Consider the following 14,103-nt stretch of genomic DNA (forward strand, 5'->3'; position numbering starts at 1 on the left):
AAAGTAAAAGAAAATTAGCAATGTTTTATCTGTCAAAATTAGCAAATTACTGCATACACGTGTTTCGGGGTTTCAACTAAACTGTTTGATTTAGCCGGAGAAAATTCTTTTACATAATTCTTCTTCACCGGCGGGGAGTACATGCGTACTTTAACCTGAACCACTTGTGAGGGCCCAACTCGAATAGAAGTTTCAGAAAGTTTTACCCTACATTTTTTAACTTCTTACTGAAATTCACTCAATTTTATTATGAATTTGCTCTGAAATCAGTATGGTTTGCTTGAATTATCACCTGATACAGAGCTGTGTCTTTTTATAAGTTAAAATTTATTTAATCATGAAAGCTGCAGAAAAGGCGTTTGAAACAGTTGCAACATAATCTTTAATGTAGAATTCTTACCAGGAAACCTCACGAACAATATAAAACTGAAAAATCAATAAATAGGCAGCATTTGAAAAAGCACATTGAGACAAATTTGCCGTAAAAAATGTTTGACCTCATGCCCTCGCCTTTGAGATAAAGAGCCTTAGAATCTGCTGAAATTTTAAGAAAAACGTCTAGTTAAAAGACTTTGCGAAAAATTTAAAGTTCAAGGTTGCACAGTCTGCATGTGGCAGGATATTAAATCTGCAAATCGTAAGAAAGATAGATGCCTTCCAATACCCATCGAAACTCGCTGAATTCGAAAACTTTTCTTCGGGACTTTTTTCCGACTTTAAGACCTCATATTTCGACAGCGGGGAAGCGAGGACAACTTATTTGTGCAACCAAGAATATGTTTAAATGTGCTCTGTCAATTACTACTCAGTTTTTTTTTTTCACTGATAAACTATTGTAAGGTTTGCTGTGTTAAATGCTAATACATATTTTACTTACCTTCAGAGTCAGAAGAATGCCTTGATTTCACTACAAATATTATAACAATTGCTAGGAGGACCAAAGCTGCGACTAGTCCCATAAGCACTGCTAGAACAGCACTAATGGCTATCGTTGGTTCTTCACCTACATGAATATACATAACATAGCTCATAAGTTTCATTGTTAAAAGCATTTTAAAAATGAGTATCCTCAGTTACAAAACAAGTGCTAAGATTATTTTTCTGAATGTGGGTTTCACATCGATTGGGATGACCACGAATTGTTTTTTTCGTAAATTGTACGTCAACGTTTGTATTTCATACACGCTGTAATGTTGACAATTTCTTTATGATGGGATATCCTGTGTTATATAATGAAATAAAACTTTATTCCACATCCTTTGGTTAGTTGACAGTGCTATAACATGAAATTAAACAGGAAAAATATTTCGCAAGTGGAATAAAACAATAGCAACCTGTATAGAAACAGGGGTAACAACAACATCATTTATTGTTGCTGGTTGAGTAAAACTATAGCAGCAGTTTAAAGCAACAGGGATGAAAATACCCGCCCTTTAATAATCTTTAATGTCGGTGATGTTTCTTGGAAGTAATGAATATTTTGGATGTGCTTAAAATAATTTTGTAACTCAAGGGTTGCTACTCTTAAAAAATAATGATACGTAAATGACAATTTGCCTCAGGATTAGTCAAAAAAGAAAAGTTAATTTAAAAATAAGTAAGTTACAGTGTTTAACCACTTTGATGATATGTAATCTATGCTGAGGCAGAGAAAAAGAAAAGTTAATTTAAAAATAAGTAAGTTACAGTGTTTAACCACTTTGATGATATGTAATCTATGCTGAGGCAGAGCTACCAGCAATATACCGACAACTCAGTTATAACATCGAAAGACTGCACTTTCGTGCTTGTTATGGCTCATTAATTCTGGAATATTCACTGACCAAGGTTAAGGCAGATGTCATCTCATTGAAGCTGAGATAACCTTTAAACTTTATAACTAAACTGGAGCTCCGCTAATAGAAGTGTAGAATAAATTCCCAATGGTGTGATAAATGAATCTTAGCTCTCAGTTTGAAAGTTGTTGCAGCTTCAATGACAAAACATCTGCCTCCAGTTTTGTTATTGCTTATTCTAGAGCACCAAATGGTGAACATGCAGTCTCTGGATGTCATAATTTGGATATTGGTGTATTGCTTGAAATTAATTTTGTTTATTTCCAAGAAATAAGCGTAATTATATCTCCGAAGCAGTATAATTGATACCTCATGTGGCATATAGAAAGACGTGGAAACTGTTTAAAAATGTATTATTCCATCGTTAATTTATTTCTACAAATTAAGCTCTGTTCAAAGAAAACACTCCTTGTTAAGCCTTGTTATAAGAGAGCCATTTTACGGAAAACGATCATTTTGTCTCGCACGTGACGACACATATATTTCATTAAAAGTAATATTTAAAAACATTCATGAACATTTTTTTTTCTGCTTAACAAATTACAAACTTATGTGTGTTTTCGTAAGCAAAAATTTTGTCATTTCCCTTTTGAAAGTCTTACGTTTTAATAAAAAATATGAACCGTTACGAGAGGGACAGGGAATTGATTTTTTCGTGGAATGGCCCAAGAACTGGTACTGTGTTAATGCAGTTCGGCTGAAAAGCTTCTAAGTTGTTGAAAATTGATTTTATGCACGGATAGTGTTTGGTTTGCCTGATGTAATTGCATCATGCCTACTGTTCCATAACTTCAGTACTTATTAAAAAGAAAAAGATGTTCCACAAGAGAGAAATAGAGAGAGAGAAAGAGATAAGACAAGTTGAGAAAAATATTGGTTTATTTTTTTAATTTAAAATACGCAAAATCGGAAAATCACTGCTGCACTTGACAGTTTAAATTTCGATGCAACTTTAAAATTAAACCTTAATCTTCTACAATAATTGGTTTTCTTAAACAGTCTCAAAATTATGATTTTGAATATACTTCAATAAAAGTTGATATCAAGGGGAAAATATAACTACATTTTTAACTCTAAATGAAAAAAAAAGTATTTAAGAAAATAGCATTTCATTTAGTGTTAAATAGCCATCAGTAAAACATTTACTTTTTTCAGAATTTTGGAAACAGAGCAATAAGAATCACAAATTCGATCATTTATTTTAAGATGTATTCTACCTTTGTTACCATAGAATATGAAAATCCCTACATTAACTGTTAAATTTTTAAGCTCTTTAAATTTTTTTAGTTCTTATTTAAAAATAAAATATTTTCCAGTTCCAAATAGTTAGAGAAGTTTTTTTGCTAAATTGTTTTGATTACAAAATACGCGAGTTTCTGATGTGTTTGTTGTTTTTGTAGTATGCACAAATGTTTAGAAACTTTTTGAAATTTTCTATTTATGTTATTTCCTAGTTTTTAATTTAACGAAAAAGGCAGCTACATATTGTACATACACATATACTATCATATTTACTTAGAGTAATCAAAAATGGTTTTAAATGTAATAGAAAAAATAAGCTTAGGTTACTGGTTTAAAATAATAATTACTAAATAAGTTAAGAGTACAAGTTTTAAGTAACGTATTTGAAATTTTTCAGTTGAAGTTAATATTAGGAATGTATGGAAGCGAAAAATTACCGGAGAACTAGGATTAACTGCAATTAGCAGTTAGAAAATTAAATACATATCTCTCTAATTTTTCTAAATTTATCTGAAATAAAATGAAAAATTTAAACAGGTGCTGATATTAACAATGCCTAACTGCTCTGCTGCTGTATATTTCGTTTACAAACTGATATACTTTACAATTTTAAGTTCTCTAAAGAATTATGAAATGTCTTTAATATAAATTTTAAAGTTAAGAATATGATTTTGAGGGTTTAGCGTTGGTTTCGGATACCAAATTCACATGCATATAAGTGTTTAAAATATTTTAGGATTAGAATAGAATATAAAATCACCATGACACCATGGTCATGCATTTTCTAAAAGATTTAGTTTTTCTTACTACACCAAATTCCGTGAATTAATTGAAGCTTATTCGGTAAGTTCAAAAGTTATTCAAAGTTCTATAGCTACCGAAAAGCCTCAGTTCATTCTGTATTAAAAATTAAAAGGCTTATTGGAATAGAAAAATACTCACTTGTATATTTCTGGAGGATGACACTGATCTGCCGTAGCATTAAACTATCCTGTGCAAAGTAAACTTGTATCTTTATTTTTTGTGGTGTGTATTCTCCATGTAAGGTTCAAACTTACTACGAAATAAAAATCTTCTAGTGCTAGTGAACACGCCATGCCTGCTATAATTTTCTTCTTATAAATACTAAGGCTACTAAGATAGACTCTAGTTTTAGAGTGGGATGCATACCTAATTATGGTACGTTTAACCATACTGTTATTCTGCTTACCCTGACTGTTGTCTCCAGTGCGAGTTTCTTCGAAGTGTTAAGTGATGATTGGTTGAAACCATCTATTTTAATTTCTAGTTGAGTGGGTTGCATTTCCTAATTATGATTGGTTTAATCGTACTTTTAGTTTGCTTATTGATATCACAATTGCGATTTTCTACGAAGTTTTAAGCGATGATTAGCTAACTCCTTATGTTACATTTTGTTCAAAATACTTACAAAATTTACAACCAGTGTGCAGTATATTATAAAAAATAGCCTGCTTAATTACTAACATTCTTTTTTTATTATGTTTATTTATTTATTGATTTTTTTTTATTTTTTATTTTGCCAAATGATGCTCTTGCCCTACAAAAAAGGTATCTTGATATATATCCTATGAAACGGAATAATGTGTTAATTCTATATACAACACTCCAACAGTAATGTAGGCCTTTTAAAACTTAAGAGTTTAGATGCAAATGTTATTTGGAGGAGTGCCTAACTAGCGAGTTTGGGGAGAGGTCATGTCGCAGACTGCTTATTGAAATTTTTAAGGGTGCTTTAAGCATATGTTTCTGTTGTTTTTTTAGGGGGGGGGGTCACACTGCGTATTGAGGGGTGTTTTCTCTATGTTTTGGAGGCAGGGACTATTTTGTAGACTGCGCTTTGAAATTTTTAGGGGTGCTTTACGTAGTTTCGGGGGGGGGGGAAGGGGGTCTTGTTTAATCATTTTGATACTTGAGGGACGGGGCATTGCTCTGGGGGTAATTGGGACCCGTATTATTGGTTTGATTTGTTAGAAATACCGATACTATTTTATTTAAGCGGTTAGTTTTCTTCAGCAATTACGGTCGAAGCCTCCGTTCAGTAGATTCTAGCACAATCCTGGACTATTTTTATCACTTTAAGCACCTGATTTATATGTTTTATCCACATTACAATTGGAGTTTTGTATTAAACATGCCCTCGATTGAAATCACATTCTTTGAAAATATATTTTTAAGGATATAAACTATGCTATGCTCCCAAGCACATATCAAATAATATATACGAGATCCACTTATACTTTGAACTGCTCAAGCACATTTTAAACCATATGAGATCCAGTTCTAAACACACTAGTGACTTGCTAGAGTGACTTGCGCTGTTACAATTGCACTAACCTGTCCTCCGTTCAAGCGCATATAAAGTAGTGGCCAATAACTCTAATGTGGTGCTACGTCCCTTAGCGTTGGACGCATATAAAATCAACTCATAAGTGGTTCCGGGATCGAGACCCCGAACATCGAACAAAGGCTTGTCGTTCGTCACGCTGATGTTCAAATGATCTTTTGAATCTCGAATGCTTACAGCAAGCAGATGAAACCTCGGCTTTAGACCACCGTCTTCTATTCCCGGAGTGCAATTCACAGTAAAAGTTGTCGATGAGTGGCTAAGCAAAGAGCAGTTTTGTAAGGGGTCAGGGGGGCCTAAAATTGAAATTCGAACTCTAAGAATGATGTAAAAAAATATTTATGGGAATATAAAAAACAATAACTCATAAAAGAAAACTAAATTATGAAATAAACTGGAATAAGTGTTCCAACTGAGATCCATACATGCAAAATCATAAAATCAGAAAAATAGTTTTAAATATTTAGGGGAAATCTACTTAATGAACGTTATAATGAATGATGCTATACTGAAAAATTGTTCAATAGTCAAAATAAAAATAAACAATCATACTTTATGATCATGAATTTGTGATATGTACTTATCTTTCAATGGAAAATAAATACTTTAAAATGTTGAATGTTAAAGATATTTTTTTAAAAGCGGTAGCAGTTAAGTTAATCACTGGAAACCTATGTGCAACTGAATTTTTTACAGAGGTACACATGAAACGTGGATACGATTTTGAAAAGAACCAATTTTAACGGTGGAGTTTTAGAGATATCAACAATATTTATTTGAAGGTGATAAAATAAAATTAAAACTAACACATGCATTTGTGTTTTCAATTTTAGATGTACATGAGCAAATATTATTGTGTAACAGCTGTTAAAACTATGGAGGGTGCTGTTTTTGAACAAAGTCAGCAAACTAAATACGTTATACATTTTCCACCTTCATTAGTTATTAATTAGGTTGTATATCAACAACGAAGATAACTGTAGAATGGATTCAGGAAAGCAACCTAAAAAATCAGTCGTTTTTCTTTCCAAACGTAGTGGCAAACGATTAAAAAAAAAACACATTAAACAAATTGTGAATAAAATAAACAATATTTTGTAGTAAATTAACAGTAATTGTTATCACTTCCTACATATTTAAATGATTGATAAACTTATGTATTGTTTCTTCAATGTAAAAAAATATCATTCCTTTTTAAAGCTGACATTACATTATATTTTCTTCGTAAAATATATTACCACACAATTTATTGTTCAGCTAATATTGACAAAGGAGAATGCGTGGTACAGAAGCATAGAATAGAGTAAGGATTTAGCACAAAAAGAAAAAAGAAAACCTACTAAACACAATATATATTTGTCAATAGTATTCATAATAGTTAATCGTCTTAAAAATGTTTAGCGTACATATTCGTTACAAAACAAATTGTAAACTCTCAGCAAAGTTTATCTTTCAAAAGTATAGATAAATCAATACTGTTCATTAACTTCTTTTCATCTGTAGCTGGATTATTGTGATATGGCGGTGCTGTTCTGCCAATGTCTTTGAAAACTTCAACGTAGACTAGACAAATATCCGAAAAATTTAAACGAAGCTTTTAAACAGTCTTCTGACTAGGTCATAAAAAACTCCAAAAGGGTAAGAGCATCAGAGATAATTATCGAGAATGTTTTGACAAAGTAGGGTCATTTTTGTCTTATGTGATATTGATTTCCGATATCCTTTAATTACGAAATAATTCTGATAAAAATGTTATGAAAAAATATATTGCACACAAGTCATTTATTAATTTGTCACTCAATTTTATATTTTTATATGTTGAAGGCCAGGGATTGTAGTAAAATTTAAAAGGAAGAGCTACACTAGCCGGGCGGCAAAATTGTTGCAACCAAAGTTTGAATGTTTTTGGAGTAGAGAACACAAAAATCAGAAACGATGCCAGAAAGTTTCTGTTCCGTACCATTTCGTTTTTTTAAAGGAAGAGTAAATTTTATTTTATAGAAAAAACAATTTTTTTCGATATTTTTTAATGACACAGTTAATATATATTTATGTCTGTAATTATTACATAATAAAATAACATCTGAAGCTCGCTATCAATTGCTCATGTCTCCATAAAAATTGATGAAATTTTCAGATTATTTTTTAAATGTTACATTGTCATAAAGTAATGATAGAAATAAACATTTATTAACTGCGTCTTCCAAACAAATTACTGGTAGTTTGATTTTCTTTATCATCAAAGTAACTTTACTCTCCATTAAAATTTAATTTATTTTCTTTGCAGCGTATCTTCCGTGCATCCAAAGAGTAATTATGTAGCTTAAGTCAGCAACTTTTGCACACTAAGTTCAGGGAGGGGCGCGGAAACTTCCTTTTTTGAAAATGAATTAAAATGTTTTACATCTTTAAAAATTCTTTTTTATTGTCTTTTTCCTGCCACACAAAATGGCGGATTATGCTTTACACTGTTTTGAAAACAATATCTTGTAAGTGTTGCCCTCCATTGTCAATACACCGATTCGGTAGAACTTGGAAGTTTTGATCAAGTCTTTGGAGCATGTCGACCGGTACATTTGTAGTTTTGGCTCGGATGCGGTTCTTCAGATCATCCAGGGATCGTGGACGATCGTTATAAGCCCTCCACTTCAGATAACCCCACAGGAACTAGTCACAGAGGCCAAGGGGCTAAATCAAGCGAACGTGCAGGCCAGTTGAAGTCCGCATTCCGATCGAGCGGCTGTTAGAAAAATACGCCTCTACAGTAAAAGCGCAATGTTGTCTCGATCAAAGAATAGTGGTTACATCATGAAAGCATGATGCAACAAAATTTCCCTTTTAGCTCCACACTTTTTGCCTGCCATATTCAAAAAAGGAAGTTCCAGCTCCCCACCCTGTATATTACTTTCTAAAAATAAAAGGTTTGTGATGAAAATATTGCAAACGATAGAATACATTAAAAACACATTTCAAGAAAAGCTAGCGTGATGGAAGTAAACGGATTAAAAATTAAATGTTTAGCACATTAACATTATATAAAACACTTCTAATACATTAGGCAAAAAACAAAATATTTAAATTCGCAGAATAGTGTTGTTAATATATAAATGACCTGACTTCTAAATATTTTGGGTTGGTTATTTATTTGTTTTTTTTTTCTTTCAGCTATTTATCTGTTGATAAATTGAAGCCATATGATTTTAAGTTTTAAAAACTATAGATTATGCTTTTAGATTTTGAAGTAGCCAAAGTGAGCAGTAGTAAGAGTGATGAAGCATACTATTTAGTACAACGTAATTAAATATAAGGCACAAATTGCGCTTTATAAAATATATTTCAATTACTATATGTGTGTAATTTTGCATTCCTAGATTATTTCCTGAAGAGCTATATCATTTCAAATTAAAATATTCATGTAAAAAAGATGAGTTTTATTTGACACTTCTGTTGTTCCGTAACCTTTTTTTACCTCTCTCTCTCTCTCGAGCAATTGTTTTTTAATGCATTCAAACTAATTCTTATTTCCGATACTTTTATGTTAACGTTGTATTAAATTCCACTGTGTTTCCTAGTTGCTGTCTATCTTTTAAAAACATGGAAAAGAGGTATACAGATTGTTCTAATTTATCCTCCAAGACCTCTAATTTCGCAACCATTCAACCATTGGTCTAAGATGCAGATTTTTTTTGTTTTTTTACGATGCAGTGATTTCCTACATTGAGTTTGAGGATATTGTTCGCACCATGCTAAACTAACTACGTAATATTACTTAATATGAAACATCGCGTTTTTTTAAATTCGATGTTTACCGTAGTACTCAAAAAGGGCTAATGGTTATAACTTCTTCAAACGATAGTTTTTTTTTTCTACTCATAGTTATCTATAGAAATTAAAACATTGAACTTAATTAAACGCATCAGATGGGAAAAAATTATATTTGAAGTTTTGGCTATCTTTAAAGCTGCCTACTTTCACCTCCATTAGTTCAGTATGGTGCCTACGATGTCACGAACATTATAAAACTATACACACAAAGCAATTTTGACATTAGTACGAAAAATATTCACCGAGATATAAAACGTAGAATTTTGTGACTTACATTACTTTGCACTAGCAGTCAATTACACATTTTGGGAGACAAATATGGAGGCTAACAAGGATTTTAATGAGGTTAATTGTATATGTTCAGGTACCGTACGAGCTTTTGTAGTATATAGTATCATAGCATAATATTTGCATATATTTTTCAATAGCAATGAAATATATGAATATTTTCTGGTTTTACTTCAGCAACATGTCATTCTTTTAAAATTGCGACAGCTGCTAAACTCATCTTCTAAACGATCCCTACCAGTTTTGAATACCAAATTTCTCCGTAAATTTGGATCAGTGTTTGAAATTGCACATGTTGGTTTACTTTTCAATGGAGATTCATTTCCTAAATATAGTTTCAAGAGCCTAAGGACAGTTTGAAAAGTTAGGTTTCGTACTTTTTCACTTGTTTCTTTTTCGATTCAAACTTTTGATGCTTTAACTCTGCATCCTTCTTTGACCATTTTTGCAATTTTAGGCATCTAGGATAATGGCTGTGAAAATAGGGGTCTTGCATTTTATCCGGGATATGCTAAATACACAGAACCGAAAAGATAAAGAATTATATGTATGTTCATTATTTAAGTTAAGCAGAGAAGTTTTCTTAATTTGTATGAATGAATTTTTAAGTCATTTCAACAATTGAATTCATTTTGGTTAGTACTGAACTAAGTAACCTTTCTGAGGATGTGGGAAATCTACGTTTTATACAATTTATTCACCAGTAATTATTCATAGTTTAAAATTTCTTAAATCAGGTTAAGTAATATTAAATGCACATGTTTCCAAAAATTAAAAACACACTCTATCCCATAAAAAGAAAACAACCAAAATTTAAACCAATTTCCTTCCATAGTGTGAAAGAATACCTGTTTATGAATTATTCTTTAAGGGCATATTTTAATGAACCACAACTGTAAATCTATTAAGAGTTTAGGAGAAAATTTTCAAAAAAGGTGTAAGTTGAACAAAAATTGTATCAATAGCAATTCACGTGTTTTGTTCACAGCAAGGCTATCATCTTACTGCTAGAGATGGCTAGCCGCAGGAGCTGGTAAAACTGCAGTGGACAATTATTAAAAATTAAGTCTGGTGTATGAAACGAGCTTTATGGTTGATGGCGTCTTTTCTAATCGTTTAAATTTTTTTAAGATGGCGACACTGATATGCGTGATGAAGATCGTTGCTGTAGACGACATTGTTCAATAAGGTAACCAAGTGGTAGAAGACAACTTGGAAGTTCAACGTAAATAAATTATTTATTAAATAATTAGCTTTTTAAGGAACACTGCTCCAAAACGTTTATGAGCTCAAGGAATCAGTCACAAATCGCTTCAAATTATTGGCGACAATATTTTGTGCTGAGGGTATTTCAAATTGTTCGAGACAAAAGGATGAATCTTCAATGTGGTTATGCTGTGAAGTAGCATTCTTCTGCCGTACTTTTTGTTAGCGAAAGTTGAACAATGCTTTCTTGAAAAGTTTCTGCAATACTTTAGAGAATAAATTTTTTTTTTAATCGAACAGTTTTCCTTTAGATTCAATTGGATGTAAAAAATATCATAAAAAATCATTAACAATCGTAGCAGTAAACTTCAAATTATAAAAATAAAACACTTTTTATTTTTTCACATTACTCTCATTGATTACAACCAAGTTACTCACCAGCCGGCATTATGGTGAATACGCAAGGATGCCTCTGTACCCCGATGCTATTTCGTCCCCAACAACTAAGTGTTCCGTAATCCATCTTCGATCTGGGAATATAGGATGCTATACTCTTCATTCCATCGGTGGTGAAAGTGATGATATCGATTGTTTCTGAAGTGTTATTAAAGATCCATCGAAACTGGATATCATCAGGATCAGCGTCCAACTCGCAAGTTATATTTATTTCTTCGTGTTTGGCAACACCGTACATCCTCTTCAGACCAGAAATGCAGACTGGAGAGACTAAAAGTATATTTCCATATTAAGTATGGTAATATTAGTATATTTTATAAATCAATTTAAAATTTACACTAATATGCCCTTCCACGGAAAAGCGGATGTGTTCGCTTTCTTAAGCAAAAAAAATTGTAAACTGATTTTTTTTTAATTTACTACGTCTGTATACGTATATAAAATAAAATAATACAAAAAAAATACTTTTTTTGTTCAAAATATTATACACATTTACTTTAAAGTAAAATACAAAAAAAAAAAAAATGTTGTTGCACATTTCAAAATGTAAAAATCAAAATATAGCTTTCCTAGTAAAGCTCCATGTGAAATTTACATTTGTTAATCTGGAGCATTTCCAAAACATAATTTTGTTTAAATTATAATAAACTTTCTTATGTAAAAATATGTACCCTAATAAACTCTATTTCCTTAGCCCGATGTATGCTCTTGTAACACTATCGCACAGGAACTTTCCATTTGACACAACTTTTGAAAAAAAAAATCATTAAACATGAATATTAACTTTTATGTCATGAAGGCAACAATTTATTGTTGGTTATAATTTACTCTGAGCCTTTAGATATATTTTTTTCTTTTCTTAAAATGATAGTCAATTACTCAAAGATAATATTAGACGTTGGGCGTCTGATTCTGTTTTTACTTTTCTCTTTTTTCCAGGGTAGGCGGAAACTTGTGTGTATTTCAATACGTAATCCATAAACTTGCATTAAACAACCCCATCGTTATTTAACAATACATACTTTTCAACATGGACATAAATAACACATATATCATTACGTCTATAGAACCTTTCTGCTTTTAAGAACTCAAGAAGATAACAGGATACATTCTATCATCATCAGTCATGTGATGCAATTAAAGACTGTCAGCCTAACGTCAGGAGGTGGTTCTTAAGAATTTATGGCTTTTCTTTCAAGATGGCATTAAGTTGTCTAGGATTTTATATTACAACGATTTTCTATCTGTTGTTTAATTATCGTTTCTAAGAGAAATTGCAACTACAAGGGATGTTTATTTGGAGAAAACATTTTCCGTAATGTTGTGAAACGTATCCTTGGTAAACTGAATTCAAGAATTTGAATAAAATAGCTCAGACTGCTAACTAATAGACCAACAATATCTACTTTAATTTTTTAAATATATGCAGAGTACATTTTAATTTTATATATTTGCTGATTTCTGAATTACCCGCGCGTAAGTTTTTCAAGATATACTTTATGTATAATGCACAAAACAAATAGGCTAATTTTGTTCACAATTTTGAATAAAAACTGCTGGGGTTTTTTTGTACATATTATTGTTTTCTTTCCAAAATGTAGCTGTTTGTAAATCTATTTTCATGTAGTACCCATTGCAAAGTGCAAATATGTTTTCTGGATATTTTACATAAATGTTATGGTTTACTTTGCTATATTTTGATAATAAGAGGAAAGGTCAATTTTCTCAGGATTTTGTAATAACAATGTACACAGGAATCAGTTTGTAAACAATCAATTTTTTTGAATGCACACTGAAAAAAAGGGCAAGACAGATTTAAAATAAATGCGAATGAATTAAAAAATCCTAGCCAAAAACATAGTAAAGTGTAATTCGTCTAATAAAAATTGTAAGGTAGACACACCAGTAGTGAGCAATGCTTAACAGTGCTTCAGTAATGACCAATTCAAGGTTTATATTTCAAAAAAAAAAAAAAAAAAATCTAGGTTTTCCAATAGATTCAAACGTGGAGGAGGTATTCCCCTCTCTAACTTATTTGGCATTACCTCCTGCACGTTTGAGACACTTCTGAATTCATTGGGAGACCTAGAAATTTCAAATATAAAGCTTGAAGTGACAACTACTGAAGCACTCACAACTACTGATATGTTTACCTGTTTAAAATTTCATTTGTATTGTCCATATAAATGACTTTAAAACTAAAATAGTTGAAAATTGCTATTATACGAATAAATTATCATGTTTTATGTGAATAGGAAGAAAAATCTGATTAACTTAATTCGTTGAGTTTACAGTTGAAGCTCTTAAAGCATCTTAAGTATCTGCAAGATAATAGTGTCACTTTATGAAAATCCTTCTTTTTTGATTGTCATTTTCATCTAAAGTTCCTCTTCAGCAGAACTACTGCGTGGTGCAAGCCAATGGTTTATCTGTTTGCTTTATCCAGGCGGTACAACTTTTTGCTAGGTTTATCTACCTATTTATTCCCAATACCACCAAATCCCTCTTTACACTGTCCAACCACCTTCTACCTGGTTTCCCTCCTCTAATACCCTTAATCTTTAAAAAGATTACTTCTTCAACTGGGTGGAAATCTGACCGCCAAAAACTGTAGGCAAACCATCTGATTCTGATGGATTTAATAAATCTCAAGATGCTAGGTTGTCTGCACTTAGTGTATACTTCATGTTTATATGAACTTCTCCATTTTTTTTTTTTCATTTACTGCTCCAAAAATTGACCGCAGGATAATCTAAAGTAAATCATCATTATCTTGTGAAGTTATCACAACTATAATGGTGCAAATGACATTAAATTGGAAATATCAACCGCAAGGGAACTTCACTTAGCGATGTAAGATTAACTCTTTATTCTTAAAATGTTGGG

At 31.5% G+C, this 14,103-nt stretch overlaps 1 protein-coding gene across 2 annotated transcripts in view; it reads right to left on the bottom strand.

Moving 5' to 3' along the window:
- LOC129225837 (nephrin-like) overlaps positions 1-14,103 on the bottom strand; it is a 298,382-nt gene that overhangs the window by 23,178 nt on the left and 261,101 nt on the right. The window contains exons 7-9 of one of the 2 annotated variants that reach the window (XM_054860356.1): positions 11,200-11,487; positions 5,433-5,738; positions 878-1,003 (exon numbers count right to left, since the gene is read on the bottom strand). In XM_054860356.1, the coding sequence (XP_054716331.1) occupies positions 878-1,003; positions 5,433-5,738; positions 11,200-11,487 (720 nt within the window). The remainder of the gene's footprint in view (positions 1-877; positions 1,004-5,432; positions 5,739-11,199; positions 11,488-14,103) is intronic. The other variant, XM_054860357.1, reaches the window with a different exon arrangement.

This window comes from Uloborus diversus, chromosome 7 (genome assembly GCF_026930045.1).
Source record: "Uloborus diversus isolate 005 chromosome 7, Udiv.v.3.1, whole genome shotgun sequence".
Classification (NCBI taxonomy): domain Eukaryota; kingdom Metazoa; phylum Arthropoda; class Arachnida; order Araneae; family Uloboridae; genus Uloborus; species Uloborus diversus.